This window comes from Tinamus guttatus, unplaced genomic scaffold (genome assembly GCF_059628265.1).
Source record: "Tinamus guttatus ecotype Peru unplaced genomic scaffold, ASM5962826v1 Tinamus_guttatus_pri_ptg000002l, whole genome shotgun sequence".
NCBI lineage: Eukaryota > Metazoa > Chordata > Aves > Tinamiformes > Tinamidae > Tinamus > Tinamus guttatus.
The window spans coordinates 1,443,186-1,461,232 of NW_028288536.1; the positions used below are offsets into that span (position 1 = coordinate 1,443,186).

Below are 18,047 nucleotides of genomic sequence, written 5' to 3' on the forward strand. Positions count from 1 at the left end.
GATCCAAGAGAAATTTGTGGTGTTTTTTGGAAGAAGTTGCATCTCCTAATACATGCATTATTAGAAAGTAATAATGGAGGTTTTGTCTGTGATTTTCCCTGTTAAGAATATTAAATAATGTACAAGTTTCTGGTTAGATTTAGTGGATTTTTATAATTTAAGCTACTTTATAAATATATTTATTACTTTATTTGGCTTATTAAAAACCATTTTGGGGTATATAGATAGAAGAAATATTTAGAAATAGTTTTGAATAGGAAGCTATAAATATGTGAAGCAGTGTAATTGTACTTAGAATATAATTGCTCTGCCTTGGTGATAATTGTGCTTTTTTAAAAAGAAATACAGCTTTCTTTTTAAAAAGGAATTTATCTTTTTGTTCAGGGAAGCAATTGGTAATTTTTCAGGGTCATGCATTTAATTACAGGCTGTGGCTGTATTAGGTGACATCAAGAGTTTGTCTAATTGTTGTTATCATTACAGATAACTGAAATCTCTTATAGTTCTATAATAATAGTGTAGGTAGCCATATACAAGTTATTCTATAAAAAGGAGAAGAACCTTACTGTAGCATAATATTAGTCACAATAATATCTGCAGACCTATCTGTAGAGAGAGATTACTGGGAGCTTGGAGGGGAAGAGGTCTGTCTTTTTTGTTTGGTTTGGTTTCTTGACTGTTATATGAATGAATTTCATGCTAAGAACCTCTTCACCAACAGGTGAAAAAGCTATATAGAAATTGTATGAAGAATACTCCATTATATTTATTTCATTCACATTAATTTTATTGAACTCATAAGAAAATAATATTAAAACAAATGTAAATATGATTTTCCAAGCAGAAATTAGAGTTCCTGATAAGCTGGACTCGTCAGTCTGGGAACATCCAGATTCCACCCAAATGAATGGAGCTGATTCGGATCTCACTATTCTGTCCATGGCTGAAATTGCCTCTTGTAGTTATGAAGCCAGGTAAGTTAAAGTTACCCATAAGGTTGCCTGAAAAGTCTCGTACAGACAGACGCAAAATGTCTGTAAATAGCAATTGTTAGGTCATATATTGCTTAAATTTATTCAGAAATTATTTTATGTGTCAGTTGTTATGTCCTTCCCTATTCATGCAACTGCTTTTTAAACATTGTTTCAGCTCTCAGCCTAACCTGCATGTTAACTGAAACAAAACCAATTAAGGAAAGCTTTATGCCATTCATAAAGATAAGTTTGATTTTATAATGTAATCTTCATTTCTTTATATTAACACTGACTTCCCTTGTGAAGTTGAGAACATCGTGTTGCTGAAGGGTTCAGTTAAAATGATACAAGGATAAAAGTGCTAACTAAACTTAAAAGCTTTTCATGCACTGATCACGTTGAGTGTTCTAGCTAGTATAGCTTTTAACTTTCAGAATTTGAAATATCTTGTTATACCACCACAATGCTGAAAACACAATCAGCTACCCTCACGGAAAAAATACTTCAGCAATTAGTATTTCACTGTAACTTTTTAACTATGTCAGGGTAGGCAAGGTGATATTTTTGTCTTTGTATTTGTTATGGGAGCATAATTTTAAATGTTTACATAGTGAGATATAAGAACTAGCTATCTTAATCTCTGCAGTATATGCTTGGTTTTAATTGTAAACAAAAGATGGCAAGCAGTGCTTTGTGGAGGGTTTTTTTTTTTTGATGTTTTAAACACAACCGCAAACACTTGCTGTCCATGCTGTATGCCTAACTATCATACAGCTAATTAAAATAGTCTATTTGCCACTATTTTTTTCCTTATTTATCAAAATACTGGCAGTCTTATCAGTAATTTACTTTTGGGGAAAGACAGTTACTTCATTTGGAAATACCACATATTAACAAAATTTGTGAAGCAGCTGGCAATACATGTTTTTGTTTCTTATTTGATTTTAGACAAGTTGGCATAAAGAATGGAATGTTTTTTGGCCAAGCAAAAAAGTTGTGTCCGAATCTTCAAGCAGTGTCGTATGATTTTAATTCATACAAAGAAGTTGCACGGACAGTATATGAAATACTAGCAAGGTAATGTGTGCTGTAACTTTAGATGATTTTCCGTGGTAATGTTGTCTGGCATGTTCTCGTTTGCCTCTGCTGAATGCCAGTATTCGATCTTGGATTTTCATCTCCGCGTCCCACTTCATGAAAATCATTGCTATGTCAGACCTTCCTTTTGTAGTCCTTGTTTATTTTGAGCACTCTGTTTCTTCTGAGCACCCTTTTTTCTTGGAGCCAAATCCTATAACTGTCAGCATCTGATTCTAAGGGAATCATTTTTAAAACTTGCACTGATTTCACTGTGAGAATTGGTTCCTGCTTGTTAGTGAGATGCTTCCACGAGTGGTGTGGTTTGGTTGTTTCATTGTTGTTAGTTAGCTTGTTTGTTTGTTTTAAGCAATTTAAATTGCTTATTGAAGTAATTTCTATTAGAAACTACTCTCATTTAAAATGCACTGGAACAATTCTGGAAATCTGTTAGTGTGAGTAAAAAATGAATATCCCAACTATCCTTCCCCAGCTGTTCCTTTGAAAGCATGATGCATGTTGAAATTAGTCCTACGTGATAATGTTACTGTAATTTGCTATATTAACATTTTTAATCTTTAAGTTGTGTGTGATACTAAATGAGCAGGGAAATACCACCACAAAAGGAAGACTTTATTTGCTACATATTTGTTTTAACAGATGGTGAGCTGTTGCTGGTGTTTCACCTCCTTTACTTTGTGTTGATAGCTATACTCATAACATCGAAGCAGTCAGTTGTGATGAAGCACTAGTAGATATCACTGAAATCCTTACAGAGACCAGGCTGACTCCTGATGAATTTGCAAATGCTATCCGCATGGAAATCAAGGCCCAAACTAAATGCACTGCCTCTGTTGGGATGGGTAAGTACCTTATGTCATTTCTGCTTCCAAGTATTGCCTAGTATTTTTAGGCTTATCAAAGCTATGCAGGATTAGTAAAACAGTAAGTATTTGTGGAATATGGGATATATTGCCATGTATATTAAATAAATTAAAGTGCAAGAAGCTTTAATAAATGAAAAGTTTTAAGGAATGTTTTGCTATAATCTTTGCTTTATGATTTGAAAGCTATGCTAAAATCCATCTGCATATTTACATTCATTTTTATGAAATGTTGCTCTGTTTCTTCCAGTAAATTGAAAAATGAGAGCAGATACTGTTCCTTGTAAGAGAAAGTAGTAAGAGTTTATAGCATGGCATGGTTTAGCGTAGCTACAACTAACTGAAAGCAAAGCTTGTGAAATCTGTAGCAAATATTGTACACAAAATTACACATCTGAAAACAGTTTCATTATTTCTCTTTGCATGGCCCTTTCCTTTGTCCTTTCTTTTGTTTTGGGGTTTTTTGTTTGTTTTTTCCTAATCACATTAGAGTAATGAGTATCTGGGAATAAGTACCGAGTGTACGCAAGTGTATAAATCCAGTTGTGATGCAAACTGAAATTAATTATTGTAAGTCTTAGTGGTAGAATTCTTCTTTTTATTTCTTGGGGGATCATGGTAGAATAGAGACTGTAATTCCCTCGATCCCTGTTTGTGTCTTGGTTTGACTGAAACACATTTGTAATCTCTTTTATATTTATTGTGTTATTAATTAGTGTGTTTAGTGTGTTTGGGGATTTTTTTATGTACAAAGAGAGAAATTGCTTTTTAAAACATTATCATATTTCTCTTACTGATTAAAAGAGACAAACACCTATTAGCAAATATTTATTTCTCATAAATTTGTAGTAGATATTTGGAGAATAATACTGATGTCCTTTCTAGAAATTTGTGCGGTGGGTACATTGCAAGGACTTTGTCTTTTCACTCTTAATTCATCTCAAAATGGATGGTTTGGTGGATAGTAATGGTGTTATTGCATGAATGTAGAGACCAGATTTCAAAAACTGGGTCTGACATCTCATTTAAGGGGTTTCTGTGTTGCCCAATGGGAAAGTTACACCAATACAATACAGTGTCTTATAAAATATCTTAATAGATATTGTTATACCATTGAGATCCCTTCTCAGCACTATTATTTCTGACTGGCAGTAAATTAAAGGAAGACATGCTTATGTTGGTTGAATAAATTTAGTCCATACCCCAGAGATTTTAGTGGCTAAACTAAACTGACTCCAACAGTGCTAGTGAAAGATGCTAGTTACCAACTCCTCTGTGAACATCCTGTGACTTGGCCTCTGATTTGTTAAGTGAGATATTAACTTTTTCCCTACATTAGTGTTGCAGCAATAATACACTAAAGAAGGTGAATCACTGAGTTTTTGTGGTATTAGGGCTTTGTTGGTATGTTTGATAAATATGAAAAAATCTTCAGTACTCCATAGACAAAACATGGATCCCCGAAGTTAAACAGAAAATTGAATGAGTCTGTTTTTAATTGCTTCATCAGTTTAACCTCTTTGCGGAATTGGCGCTTATAAGTCCATATTACTGTTCTTATTGACCAAAATTTCAAAAAGGGAATAAAGAATAAGAACATAGGTGGGAGGAGAATAGCAATGGGGATATTGGGCTCTTAGTTCTGCATTGTCCTGCTCTTTTATTGGTTTGCTTTATCATAAAGCAGAGTGTTTGAGTAGCAATAATGAATCCATTTGGGTCTCACTTTAGAGATTCTTTTGGCTGGGCCTGTAAACAAGGAGGAAAGAATTACAAAATGGGGCTTATTCCTCTACCTAAGTAGAATATTGCAAAGACAAATCCTGTGTATTTAGTGAATTGCCCTGTACGCAGTTATTTGTTTCTTCTTTGCAGGTACAGTTCCTACTGCAGTTACTCTACTCAAATCACAAATCCTGCTTGTTGCCAGTTTGAAAGTGGATATTGCAAATACATCTCATTAAACTCTTTACAGTGTACTGAGCTTGGCTGTACCTGCTGCATTTTTCTTTTAACTGTTTAATTGGAAAATCCTATTTGAGAAGACAAAATTTACCACAGACTTGCTTCAATTTTTATTTTCACAGGTTCCAATATTCTGCTGGCCAGAATGGCAACTCGTAAAGCAAAACCAGATGGACAGTATCACTTAAAACCAGAAGAAGTGGATGATTTTATCAGAGGCCAACTTGTTACCAGTCTTCCAGGTACTTGTCTCTTCTTTTACAGAACATTTTGCCTCCTGAGACTAAAACAACTGTAACTACAAATCCGTGTTCACGTTTCAGTCTCGAATATAACAAGATTAGATGTTATTTTGGGTTTGCGATCTGAAGGAGAAGATTTACTAATAATGTCTGAGAAGAATATCAGTGACCTTTTTGTATCTTTTAGTTAATGATGTACTACAAACTGTGACAGCATATGTAGATTTTTCAAGAAAGAAAAACGGGTTTATTTAATCCCAATGATTTTTGCCCTATTCTTTGAGAAAATGGTTGCATGATTTGCAGTTTTAACAGCACTAATAATTTTGTAATCCATCTGGCAGTTCCAACCAAGTTACAAAGATACAGTGTGTCTACAAGTTTTGTGAAAATTGGCAGCTGGAGAGAGGGGAGTGGTCTAAATTAGTACATCTTTTGAGGGGCAGGCAAAATTCAATAGCTATTTTGGCAGTAGCTCCAAGCTCCAAGTTGTCATATGTACAGCTGGAGACATGATGTTTTTTTTCTTTTTCTTCCCCCCATCCTTTCGTGCATTCCTATTCCACTAGGAGAGATTTGACTAAGGGAATGATTAGATGGGATGCCTATGGACACGGGAAAAACACAAGGAAAATGCTGGGGGGAAGAAAGAAGCCTTTTGGGGGGAAGAAAGAAGCCTTTCTAGCTTAGGGAAGCTCCTCAAGGAGTAAGAGAAGCTGCAGACCGACAGAACAGGTCTGGAGTTAGTGTCAAGAAATGGTGATAGGCAGTTACAACATAAGGAATAAACCTGTATAAAAACAGGCTGATTGATTATTTCTTTATTATTTTGTATTTCTGTTGTTCCAAGAAAATAAATGAAGGAGTTGTAAGCTAAAATATTTTCTGGCATGCAAATCCATAGTGCATTGCTCTTCAGTATGTTATTAATAGAGTTTGACACAGATATAATTCAAAAACTGCTGAATACACCTTATTCATGCGCTGTGTTTTAGTGATAGTTGTGCCCAACCTTCATGTGCACACACATATTTAGTGCTACGTATTCAAAATGGCAAACTGCTCTGTTTAAGGAAAAAAGAAGCAGAGATCTATGATAATAGAGGACAGTCAATAAAATGGAGAAGTGCTAGGAATAGAACTCATGTACCAGGTTTATCAGAAATTCTCTTTGCATTATCTTCTTCTGCAATCAAACAAACATCATGTACAGCACAGTATCATTACTTTTCAACATAACTTGTGGGAGGCTGTTTTTTTCCTCCATAAAACCATTCATATAGTAACATGCTTTGACCTGAGTCTTTTAAAGTTTTCACTCATGCTTCATGTGTTCATGGTAAAAGCTTTCTAGTGCTTGTATCAGTACATCACTAAAATAATGAAACGGATTCTGAAAGACAGAATTTGGCTCCCTGAGGTTCTTGACTTTTGCTGTCTTTGTCCATGCAAACTTGCAAGGTTTAATATCTCCCAGAAACAAGAGCCTACCTCTCATCAAACCCATAAATATACATATATTTATCATACTTACAGCTGTGCAGTTGCCATGGATACATACACTTGCCAGTGGTTGGTAATTCAGAGCACCAGCGATACAGGTATATGCTGTCACTTGCGCTTGAAATAGTGTTTTTCTACCTAGGAAGCAATGGAACAGTAGTAAAAATATTTGCTGGTTTTCCTTTAGATTAAATCACTTGTATGCAATGGTAAAAACATATTACATGTTGTACACCCTCTCTGGACTGAATATTGTAGCATGCAGAGCTATATGCAGTGTAACAGGCAGTGCTTTGTCAAGGAGGTTTCAAAGCAAAAGTCATTCACCTAGAAAGAGAGGAAACATTCTGCACCATGACACCTTAAATGAAATGTGTGATACAGATCAAAGAAATAGTGATGCAAGCAGCATTTCATTTAGTGAAATTCACTTGTCATTAGGATAGTAATTTGAACGTACATATTTTACGTTTAAAAAAGACAAATTTTATTCCGTCAAAACCTAACTCTCCTGAGTTGTACAGAGTTAATGGAACTAATTGCTTTCTTGTTAGGAGTTGGTAGGTCCATGGAATCCAAGCTGGTTTCTTTGGGAATTAAAACCTGTGGAGACCTACAGTGTGCTTCGATGTCAAAACTGCAGAAGGAATTCGGTCCAAAAACAGGACAAATGCTTTACAGATTTTGTCGTGGTTTGGATGATCGACCTGTTCGAACAGAAAAAGAAAGAAAATCTGTTTCAGCAGAAATAAACTATGGAATAAGGTTTACACAGGTAAATTCAAACTTGCTTTCTTTTCTGCTGCGACTTCTTTCAACTATAGGGGATTCTTTTCATATTCTGATTATTTTCACTTAGATCAGACCACTTTGATCTGTTAGAGCACCACTTTGTTGACAAAATAGAAATGAGGAAAATGAAGAAGTAGGAGATCAGGGTATAATGAGAGGAGAGCTTGCTGAGTTTTGAATTGAGAAGAGGAAGTGTTTCACAAAATTGGCTGTTCTGCAATCATTGTATTGGTCTAGTGCGGACAACCTGATTGCGGTAGTTTTGTCAGCGCCTACTGCATTCTATTTCATTAACATACCAGTTATTCAAACACGTCTGTGTCTAGAACCATCCCCAGTTTTGTCCAGTGCACCATTTTGTTCTATTTTTTTCTCGTTGTTTTTTTGCTTTGTTCCATTTTGTAAATCTTAGCAAAAACTATGAATGGGTGTCACTGACAAAATTGTATTCAAATAATTAATTTCTTTATTGAGATATTAAGCATTTTTAGAAATTACAGAATAAAACAGACCTCAGGGTGTTGTGTAGTTCAAGCTTGTGCTCGGAACAGGGTCAGTTACGAGGTCAGACCAGGTTGCTCACGGCTTGATCCAGTCAGGTCCTCAAAACAGAATCACAGAAGGGTTGAGGTTGGAAGGGACCTCTAGAGATCATCCAGTCCAACCCCACTGCTCCAGCAGGGACACCCAGAGCATGTGGCACAGGGTGGCATCCAGGCAGGTTTGGAAGATCTCCAGAGAAGGAGACTCCACAGCCTCCTGGGCAACCTGTTCCAACCTCTAGAGAGACTGCACAACTCCTCTGGACAGCTGCTCCACTGCTTGGCTTTGCTCATGGTAGAAATCTTTTTTTCCTTAAAAATCATAAGCACTTCATCTTCTAGGAATATGCCTAAAAATTGTCTTTAACTTTTGGAAGAAAATTCAGTTACCTCCATAAAGATTTCATATTTCACCGTTTTTTCAGCATCGGGATAGAAGTCTACCATCTGCCGTTCTGCATACAGTGTAAACATAAAACACTTGAAATAAGACCATTGCCTGTGAGTCAGCTTGCTCTTTTCAGTTGAGAAAATCTTACATATTTTCAAGTCTTAGCAATGCACATTTCACCAACTGCCAGGGTTTGTGGATTACATTAATTCTTACTGATTTGCATCATGTATCTGAAAAACAGTGATATTCTAAGCAGTGGAATGTTGACTTTTCCTTTTAGCCTAAGGAAGCAGAAGCTTTCCTTCTGAGCCTCTCGGAAGAAATCCAACGTAGACTTGAAGCTGCTGGTATGAAGGGTAAACGGTTGACTCTAAAGATTATGGTCAGAAAGGCTGGGGCACCGGTGGAGCCTGCAAAATATGGAGGCCACGGAATCTGTGATAATATTGCCAGGTAACTATGCATCAGGACCTGAATTGTCTGCTGTATACATCAGCCTACTCCTGTCGACTGAAACTTTCAGAAAGACAGGACAGGAATTTTAGAGGTGCTTAGTACCTTTGTGTCTGCTTATCAAACCTATATCAGGTATAGAATCTTATTCTCAGTTCTCTGTGTTTTGGTTCTACATACGCAGTCCCTCAGTTGTCAGTACTATCAGGAATTGAAAGGTTTGGGGCACAGGAGAAGAGATTGCAGTTTTTGGAGGTAGCGGACATGGGAAAGAAAGAATCTGACTCCACAAGTGCATTCTTTGTGGTTTGAAAATGCTTTCTTGAAAGAATGTACTCTTGTGTGTTCAAACACTACTTAAGTGGTTTAGTGAAATATGTTCAATGAATTATTGTGGTTATCCATTTCTGTTGGTGGGGATGTGCATTTTTCTTCCTCTTGGAAAGAAGAGGCTTAATAACTAGCTTGGTTCATAATTTAGTATTATTCTTGTTTTGATAATAGTGTCATGAAATATTGTGGCTTATAAAGGCTTTTGATCTTTTAAAAGTTTCATCTTCAGTTGATAGCCTGTATGTTACATGTATATTGTTGGTGTACACATCCTTTGTCCTCAATGTTGGAGCTATTTTTCCTTTTGCAGTACTTGCAGAAGTCATGTTTACATCCTGCACCCTGCAGCATGTGCAGCAATATTTTCATTCCTTTCAGAGACCAGCTGAGTTGAAATGTTCTGCTGCTGCAAGCTGTTCCCCTCAGCTGTGTGGTGTTTGTTTTACTGAAGGAGCTTCCTGCTATTTCTTGATAGCTCTTTAATCTCATGTTGATTGTGACAGTTGGAGTCGATTCTCCAGGAAAAATGCCTTTGTCTTGTCAAGATGGGTGTCTGATCAGTACTCTGCTCCTTCAGGTCTGCAACACATGGGGATTTTGGGCAGTAATTGCAGAATTACTTGTTACAGAAGCCTCTGAGGCCATTGAGCATCCCGAGGATCCAACTTGTCATCAGACATCTTGGACTGCAGTGATTCATCTCAGTACAGGCAAATTTCTTTGTGTCAAATCTCTCTGCTGTTTGTTTCACCAACAAGTCTGCAAAGAATTGTCTTTGCTCCTAGAAGGGAAAAGACCATGGGTAACTAGTATGGAGCTAGGAAGGTCGAATCTCTTAAATCTGTCTCTCTCAATCGTTAAGCGGCAATTTTGCCTAGCATTTCAGTTGTTTGAAAAGGGGAATATGTCTCTTGTCCTTAAGAGTGATGTTCATACAGTAATTCATCAGAAGTGCCTTTATTTCCTTGTGGGTCGTCATTACCAACATAGTGAAGTATTTTTCTGCTTGGTCTCATCACAGTGTTAGTCTTACCAAGATGCTACCCTGTCTCTGGTGAACTAGTTACGGAGCTGGGATGGTCAGTTGATAGTGACTGTCAAAGGAGCATGTCTTCAGCTTCTGCAAGCAGCTTCCTTTGTGTTTTAGAGCTGCTTAGGAGCGTGGGCTTATACAGCGTCTGTCCTGTACTTGGGAGCTTATGACTTACAATTTGCCACAATGTGCTGTATTAGAAAAGAGAACAGTGCAAAATCATTTTCTGAGACATCAGTGGTATTTTTACAGTGTCATCTTAAGTCCTGGTGGTACCATAGGACCTTGTAAAATATATGTATTTTACATAGCGCCTTAAAAAGATTTTTGTGGAATGGTGTGTAGCTCTAGACCTAGCCTACATGTCTCCCTAGTCAATTACTTTTTAATCATGGAGTTGATCTGCTTTCTTCTTTGCTTTGAACACTGACCTCTAAGGCCTAGGGAGTGCTTCATATCCTTCATACCAAGAAAACTTTTCATTTTGACAGGACCAGAGCTTTCCAGAGATCGCTTGGCCGTTCATGACAAATTCTGACAGATCCCAAACCCTTTAACCAGACAGCATCAAAGTGGGTAGTAGGTTGTCATGAGGGCACCTGAGAAATACCGGTGTCACCTGGAACTTCCTTGTGTCCTTAGTGCCCGTTCCACCCGAGTTAACACTGCATCAAGCACCTCAGTGAGAAAATTTTCCATTCCTCTAACATGAGAGCATAGCTACCTGAAACTCTGACCATAGCCTCCTCCAATAGAGTGCTGTGGGGTACGCAGAGCTGCCAAGCTCTGCTCGTGCCATAACCAGACTTCTTCATAATCTGTAACCTGCCTGGACGTTCCTGCATCTACTTCTGCCCCCTTCTGAAACCTTGGACTTTTGTCAGCTGAGAGGAGGTTGCAATGCTGGAGAGCAAACCTCTTCCAGGGGATTGTGAACTGCGCTTAAATGAAGGGTAGGGCACGAGAGCACTCCTGCAGGTGCTGCAAGGGGAAGTGTTCTTGTCTGGCTCCAGCTGACAGCATGAATATAAATCTGTCCTAGGACAAGTTAACGTCGGGACTGCACACTCCCAGAATGGTCAGTTAGGAAGTAATTTGCTTTTCTGTACAACATGCTTTGTTTCAGCTCCCTTTAAAAAGAAATCACAGAATGCTAAAAAAATTATGACGTGTCTGTTTTTTTTTGAAGCCTTCTCTGTAATAAATTCAGAATTATTTTATTTAGGATTTGTGAAGTAGTTGCTTTAAAAAAATTGTGTTTTTTGTAGGACTGTGACTCTAGACCATGCAACAGACAGTGCAAAAGTAATTGGGAAAGAAACTCTGAACATGTTTCACACAATGAAACTGAACATATCAGATATGCGAGGGGTGAGTCCATGTGAAAACCCAGATTTTTCTGTATCAAGTTTCTTTGTCGGCTTTAATAAAATTTTGTTTCTCCTAGGGTAGGAGGTAACCAAACTTAAGCAAAAGCATAGATAATGCAAAGCTCATGTGAATTAGACTATGCAATCATATTGTTTTTTTTATTTATTTTTTGAGAAAGAAAACAACTATGAAATTGTATATATATACTTATTTAGTATGGCATGGATTTATCTGCAACTTGAATAAAGCAGCCTGAAGTAACAAAGTTTCACCATACCATCTGCAGTTGTATTACCATATGTAAATTTGATTTTGTCATGGAATTTTTGCTAAACCTTGGCACAGTTATTAGGAAAGGAGCTAATATAAATACTACTGATAATGCCAGACAGAGATACAGACCATAGCCGAATACCACTCTAGACTTAAATCCAGAAGAGGTACCAGCCCATGGCTTGGCCTTTGCCTCTTTTGCATCACGGCTTGTTTGGAAGGCTTGTCCTTCCCACAGTGGTTCTGTCACAGCACAGTAAATCCATAATGAGGATGTATTGGCATGAGCCATTGGTTACCACAGAGCACAGCAGGCTTCCTAAGCAAACTTGCACTTACAGGTGTAGAAGCAGGTTCTTGAATCAGAACGTTGCCTTGCAAAGTCTGCTCTGTGGCTCAGGCTTCTTGATAGGACTGATCAAGTGTTTATCATCATCTTGTGTTTTTCCCGTCATCTTGCCTCTCTTGTCTCCTTAGTTGTCTTGGCTTCATGGTTCTGTTTCACTTGATTTCTTTAGCCCTTTTTTAGAGAATTCTTCTTTAAAGTTAGAATCTGGTGAGTGCTGTATTTGTTGTTTTGCAGAACAGGATGCTTCCTCTGAGCAAGTGGCTCTGCTGAGTTGTGGAGGGTCCGCGCAGTCCTAGATTAGGTGCAGGTCCATGTAAGGTCCCTGGGTGGTACCATTTCAGCTGACTTCAGGCATCTCCCTTACACATAAAGAGAGTCATGCTGCTAAAGGGCCCCTTTTTCCCCCTCTGCCTTTAGAAAAGGTCCTAGAGTGATAGCCTTGGATATAAGTGCCTACATTTGGGCAGGTGAATCCACAGGCTTATTCAGTATATTAAGATTACGCTTTAATGCTGCTGTTCTTTCAGAAAAAGGAAAACTAAAGGCAAAGATGTTGATTTCAAAGACTTACGTTCTAGAGCTAAATCTGAAAATGTTTAAAAGTATAACAATAAAAGTGAAAAGTTTACAGTGGTGTTTTAATATCCCCTTAACTGCAACTAAAAAAATGTACCAAATAGTAATCCTTGCTGTGTAATTATAGAAAAAAAAAGATGGAAATATATGCATTAGCCCTTTCTTGCTTTCTGAGCCCTTTTCTCTTATGAGTTACAGAGAATTAGCAGTATACTTGCATAAGGTACCAGTAGCATTTCTGAACAGTATGTTCTAGTGTTTTAAAATAAAAAAAAAAAGTAAGGCTATTTTATCAAAATTAGGAATATATCTTCTGTGATAAAGAGTACATTCATCAAGGTACTTTCATCCTTTGAGGCTTTGCAAGGACCATTTCTCAAAGGGAAACATTTTTTCATCTTTGGACTCCGGTGCTAAATTTAGTATAAGTTGTGCTGAGAAGCAAAGAAAATTCCTTCTTGTGTGTGTAGCCAGATTTAACAGTAATCAGTTTTCCTGGTCAGTACTTTCTGTACTTGTTAGTGTCTGAGCAATTTTACAATAAATGCATTGTGTTATCATCCAGTTGACAGACTGTTCTTTATACAAAAAGTTAAAGTGTTTTTTATAACTTCTTAGCTGTTGGATTGTGGTGAATAATCCTGGGATTTGTTAGGGATGGCTTCAGTAGCTATTTGTGTATATTTCAACATACTACTTATTAATTGTATATATTTTTTAAAACTTAATAAGATGAATGTATTAATGTCTTGGGTTTAGGTTGGAATTCAGGTACAGCAGTTAGTTCCCATCAATCAGACTACTCCAGCACATTCAACAGTACGATCTGGACACTTACCTGGTGGATCACATTCAGTCATTGATCTTTTTCATGTCCAGAAAGCAAAAAAGTCCTCAGAAGAAGAACATAAGGAAGGTTAGTATGATTCTTACTTAGCATTTGTGATAGCGATCGATTCTTAATGGCGTAGTTTATCACTCTGAATACTTATTCAATACTATACAATATTATACAGATTGTATAAGGTAAACTCCTTGAGAACATGTATTGTTGCTGCAAATGAAACTGCTACAAACAAAAATTTGTATTACATTTTTTTAAAAGTAAATAGCAACAGAGTATACTTAAAAATAAAAAGTTTTATAATAATGCCTAATACTGTGTGAACTGTATCATCATTAATTAGGAATTAGCTTCAGTGTGGCTCGAAATTTCAGGGTATTTTTAACAAGCTGATCATTCTGTATCTTGTTTTCATGGGTATAGTATTTGTGGCTGCTATGGACCTTGAGATATCTTCAGATGCAAGAACTTGCACTTTTCTTCCACCCCGCGGTACTCACCTTGCCTCTGGTCTCAGTTCTAATGCCAGCAAGCCTGAGTCTGCTGTCAAATGGAATGGCTTGCATTCTCCTATCAGCGTGAAATCCAGGCTGAATCTGAGTATTGAGGTTCCGTCTGCTTCCCAGGTAAAATCTGAGAATATAAAACATGTGCTATGTATATTCAATACTTTGCGGGAATGATGGTCTGATTTGGAGAGAACAAGAAAAGTTGCTTCACACTTTTTTTTTGCTAAAAAGAACACCAGTAGAGTAGAACACATAGTACAAGACTGTTACTGATGCCAACCTATTTTGCCTTAATAAAAGAGTTTTTAAAAGTAGTCTCTTAGAGGCTGTCTTGAAAAAGGATTATATTTATTCCGAAGAGAGAAACTTAATCTTCCAGTATCTGTTTTCCCTTGCCTGTACTTGTCAAAGGACTGAAATAGATGGAAATGGAAAAAATGCTGAGGCTACAGTATTCAAAAATATTATCATCCACATATTGTAATCTAAGATTTTTAAAGTAACACAAAGTCTAATTCTAAAGAATATGAAAACACTTTGGAAAAATTTCCATTGAATAAATTAGGCACAATCTGGAGTTACTACTTAAGGTTTGTATGATTATGATACAGTGTAGATTTGTAAATTCTCCTTTATTATGCTGCCAAAATTATTTCTGAATAACTGAAAAATTACCAGTGAAGAATTTTGTCAAGTGCTTTTTGTCACTTTGATAAAGGCAGGGCTTTTAACCGTTTTACTTTTTTTTTATAGTAACAGTATTCTTTGCCGCCAACCCAATAAATGATGATCAAGCCTTGTTCTGCACTTGTATATTTAGTCATGTCTTCCTAGACTGTCCTCTAGGTGTCTGCCTAAAAGAGTGTCAAACTTGTGTGCAGGTTAGACTGTGCAACTTCCTATCTTTTTTTTTTCCCAAATTTTCTTCAAGTTATATTGAAGCTAAGTTAGACACTTCAGATTTGTATAGAATGTAGGAAGACAGTCTTTATTTAGGTAAAGTATTTCTATTTGATTTTGTTGTTTCATCTAGTTATGAGAGCCAGTTAAGAGCAAGCTGCACCGAAATCTGTAGGAACTTTCGGTGTAAGCAGTCTTAAATGCTTTCTGTAAAATACTCCTGTAAATTAAATCTGTAGACTGTTTTATTTTTTTATATTCTGCTAGCAGCTTTCCCAAATATTCATACACATGTAGAAGCAGATCATGCTTTTGGCAGAGAAGTGTTCCTATAAAACAATACTCAGGCTAGCGCAGAATCTAAAGGCAGCCTGATTGCACAGTGTGCAACTCCATTTACTGAGCATCTCTTATAGAAATAATACATGTGAATGAGAGAAAAATATGCAGAGGAATTCCTAAAGCTTTTGTGCCCTTTCTGTCCAGTGTGCTTGTTTTCCTTCTGCTCCATAATTATAATATAATGTGGAATTCAGTACAGTGAAGGGGTTCTGACAGTGAGTCCCATGCTACCCTTTACATTGTGTGTTCTTGGAGTGGAACTGGAAGCTATTTTACACTCTAGAATATGTTTATAGAGCATACATATATATGTGACATGTGGAAGGAAGAAACGCAAAATGTAGACTTAAATAATCAGGAAGGTTAATCATATGGAGAGCTTTCATGAAAGCATTTCCTTTATACGGGTCGAGTAGCTTTTCATAGGTACTTGTCCTTCTTTTGCGGATCTTGAATCTGGTCGTGAGATCCAAATTTTCTTCCTAGAGGTGAAAGATGAAGTTTTTCACTACCCCTGTTAAGTCCTGGCTAGCAGCACTTACAGGCCAACATTGGCTTTCATTTACCTAGTCCATTCTGTTTGTGAGAAAAATAATGCTGTAGATCTTCTTGTCAATTGTGTTTAGTACCATTTATAGTAATTAAAAATCTGAATATAAACTCATTTTGTTATCAAAATCTGTGACAAAAATCTGACAGTATAAGACATAATTCTTAACATTAAAGGAAATTGGTCCCACGTTACCTAGAACTATATAAAGAAGGAAATTAATGGCTTACTGCTTTGAACCAGACACCAGTTTTGTATTCCTACGAACATTTTACCTGTACTTATTTTTGATTTTATTATTACTAGGTGGTTATAGAGGAAAAATTATGTGGAATTTGTGATGAGAATACTAAATTTTGAGAAAAGATAAAACCGAGAACTCATAGGCACTGAACTATTTTCAAGCTTGATTACATTTTCCTCTTGCAGTGTGTATTACAATCAGGTTCCCAAGCAAGTTCACACATACGAATTACAATAAAAAATTACTTTGTTTTTTGAGATTCAGGTGTTCCTGAGCCACTATTTTGAGTTAAATTAACACTGATTTTTTTTTCTCAGAAAAACCTAAAAATTGTTTTATATAACTTGCAGCTAGATAAGTCCGTGCTGGAAGCCCTGCCGCCGGATCTCCGTGAGCAAGTGGAGCAGATTTACACCATGCAGCAGGAGGAAACTTTTGGAGAGAGTCGGAAAGAGCCGGTGAACGGCTGCAGCGCCGCGCTGCTGTCCCAGCCCGTGGGAACGGTGCTGCTGCAGATCCCAGAGCCCCAGGAGCCAAGTGCCGACACAGGAATTAGTGTCATAGCCCTGCCCGCCTTCTCACAGGTAGGATGGTGGCTGAATGTCAGGGAATGCCCACTTGTCACCTACAGGAAGAGTTAACAGCTTTACTCTTGAGGCACAGTTACTGCAATCTGTTATTACTCAAAATGAATTATGGTCCCTTAGTAACTTCAGTAAAGTTTGTTTTAAATACATCTTTATCAGTCCCAAACATAATATGGTATTTATTAAAGATATATATAGTCCTCAGTATGCTTATGTTTTTGCTGTTGTTTAATATAAAATCCCCTCAGTTACACTTTGCTTTGCAATCCAGTGTGCCCATAGCCTTTTCCAGCACTGCAGCTGAGTTAACACTGCACCATCAGTCTAAAGCAGTCCTAAAATGAGCTTAGCTAGCCACAGCAGACTCACTCTGTTCTAAGAGGATGTTTTGATGGTGTAAAGCCAACATACCAGCCTCTGAACATGGGATTATTTTAAGCATGTTCCTGGGAGAAGGTGAGACATAACAGAAGACTGTGTGTGTCTCCGTTGTTTTAAATGCACTTGTGTACAGCAGGGGAGGGAAGCGAAAAGGTGTTTCTCAAAATCCTGGCCTGAAGTGGGAGTAGGCTGCAGAAGTGGTGCTCCCAGTGCCAGTGCTCCCTTCAATCTAAGACAGTCCTGAGGAGATGCAGGGTAAATGAATCAAAGATTGGACTGCCAAGATAGAAAATATCTTGGAGGGAGATCATTTAAAATAGAGCAGCATCAACAGTAATTTTATTTTTCCATTTGCTATGCCATTGCTGTTCTCAAAGTGATATCATCTAATCAGTTTTATAATGAGATTCTTGTTGTTTATAAGCAGTAATGCTGCTTAGCTAACAAGAACGAAGAGAAAATTGGATATAAATTGCTGAGCTGTTTTTTCGGTAAATAGTAGGTAACGCGTATTTATTGTTTAAAAGAGGTGTAGTCCATTTCACTATTACAAATGTCTTCACTTTGCTCAGAAGGTGAAGTGATTCATTTTGAACTGATTGGCTCAAGAGCAGTTGGGCCAGTTGCCATCCCGGAGCTGCTGAGCTGGGCTCTCCCCTAGAGTCGTTTTGGAAGAGCAGCAGCGCAGGGACTCTCCATACCTGAGAGGTTAAAATTACATAGTTAAACTTTTGCTTATCCATGAGTGTTCTGGGAACATCCGGGTTAAATTATACTATGCATATGCACATAAATGCATATACATATAAGTGCACACATGCACTTAAGTTCATTTTCTTTTAAATGATTCAACAAACTTAATAGTGACAGGCTCCATATGTAGAAATATCGCAAGTGACTCCAAATTGAGCACTGTAGTAGCTCCGCGA

General features: G+C 37.2%; 1 protein-coding gene across 5 annotated transcripts in view; it reads left to right on the forward strand.

The window, feature by feature from the left end:
- The window catches only part of REV1 (REV1 DNA directed polymerase), a 55,470-nt gene that overhangs the window by 30,774 nt on the left and 6,649 nt on the right, over positions 1-18,047 (forward strand). For 3 of the 5 annotated variants that reach the window (XM_088519409.1, XM_088540122.1, XM_010222657.2), the window contains 10 exons: positions 842-974; positions 1,923-2,051; positions 2,760-2,914; positions 5,023-5,142; positions 7,200-7,420; positions 8,654-8,826; positions 11,461-11,563; positions 13,521-13,677; positions 14,029-14,231; positions 16,501-16,734. In XM_088519409.1, the coding sequence (XP_088375535.1) occupies positions 842-974; positions 1,923-2,051; positions 2,760-2,914; positions 5,023-5,142; positions 7,200-7,420; positions 8,654-8,826; positions 11,461-11,563; positions 13,521-13,677; positions 14,029-14,231; positions 16,501-16,734 (1,628 nt within the window). The remainder of the gene's footprint in view (positions 1-841; positions 975-1,922; positions 2,052-2,759; positions 2,915-5,022; positions 5,143-7,199; positions 7,421-8,653; positions 8,827-11,460; positions 11,564-13,520; positions 13,678-14,028; positions 14,232-16,500; positions 16,735-18,047) is intronic. The other 2 variants (XM_088540185.1, XM_010222658.2) reach the window with 1 other exon arrangement.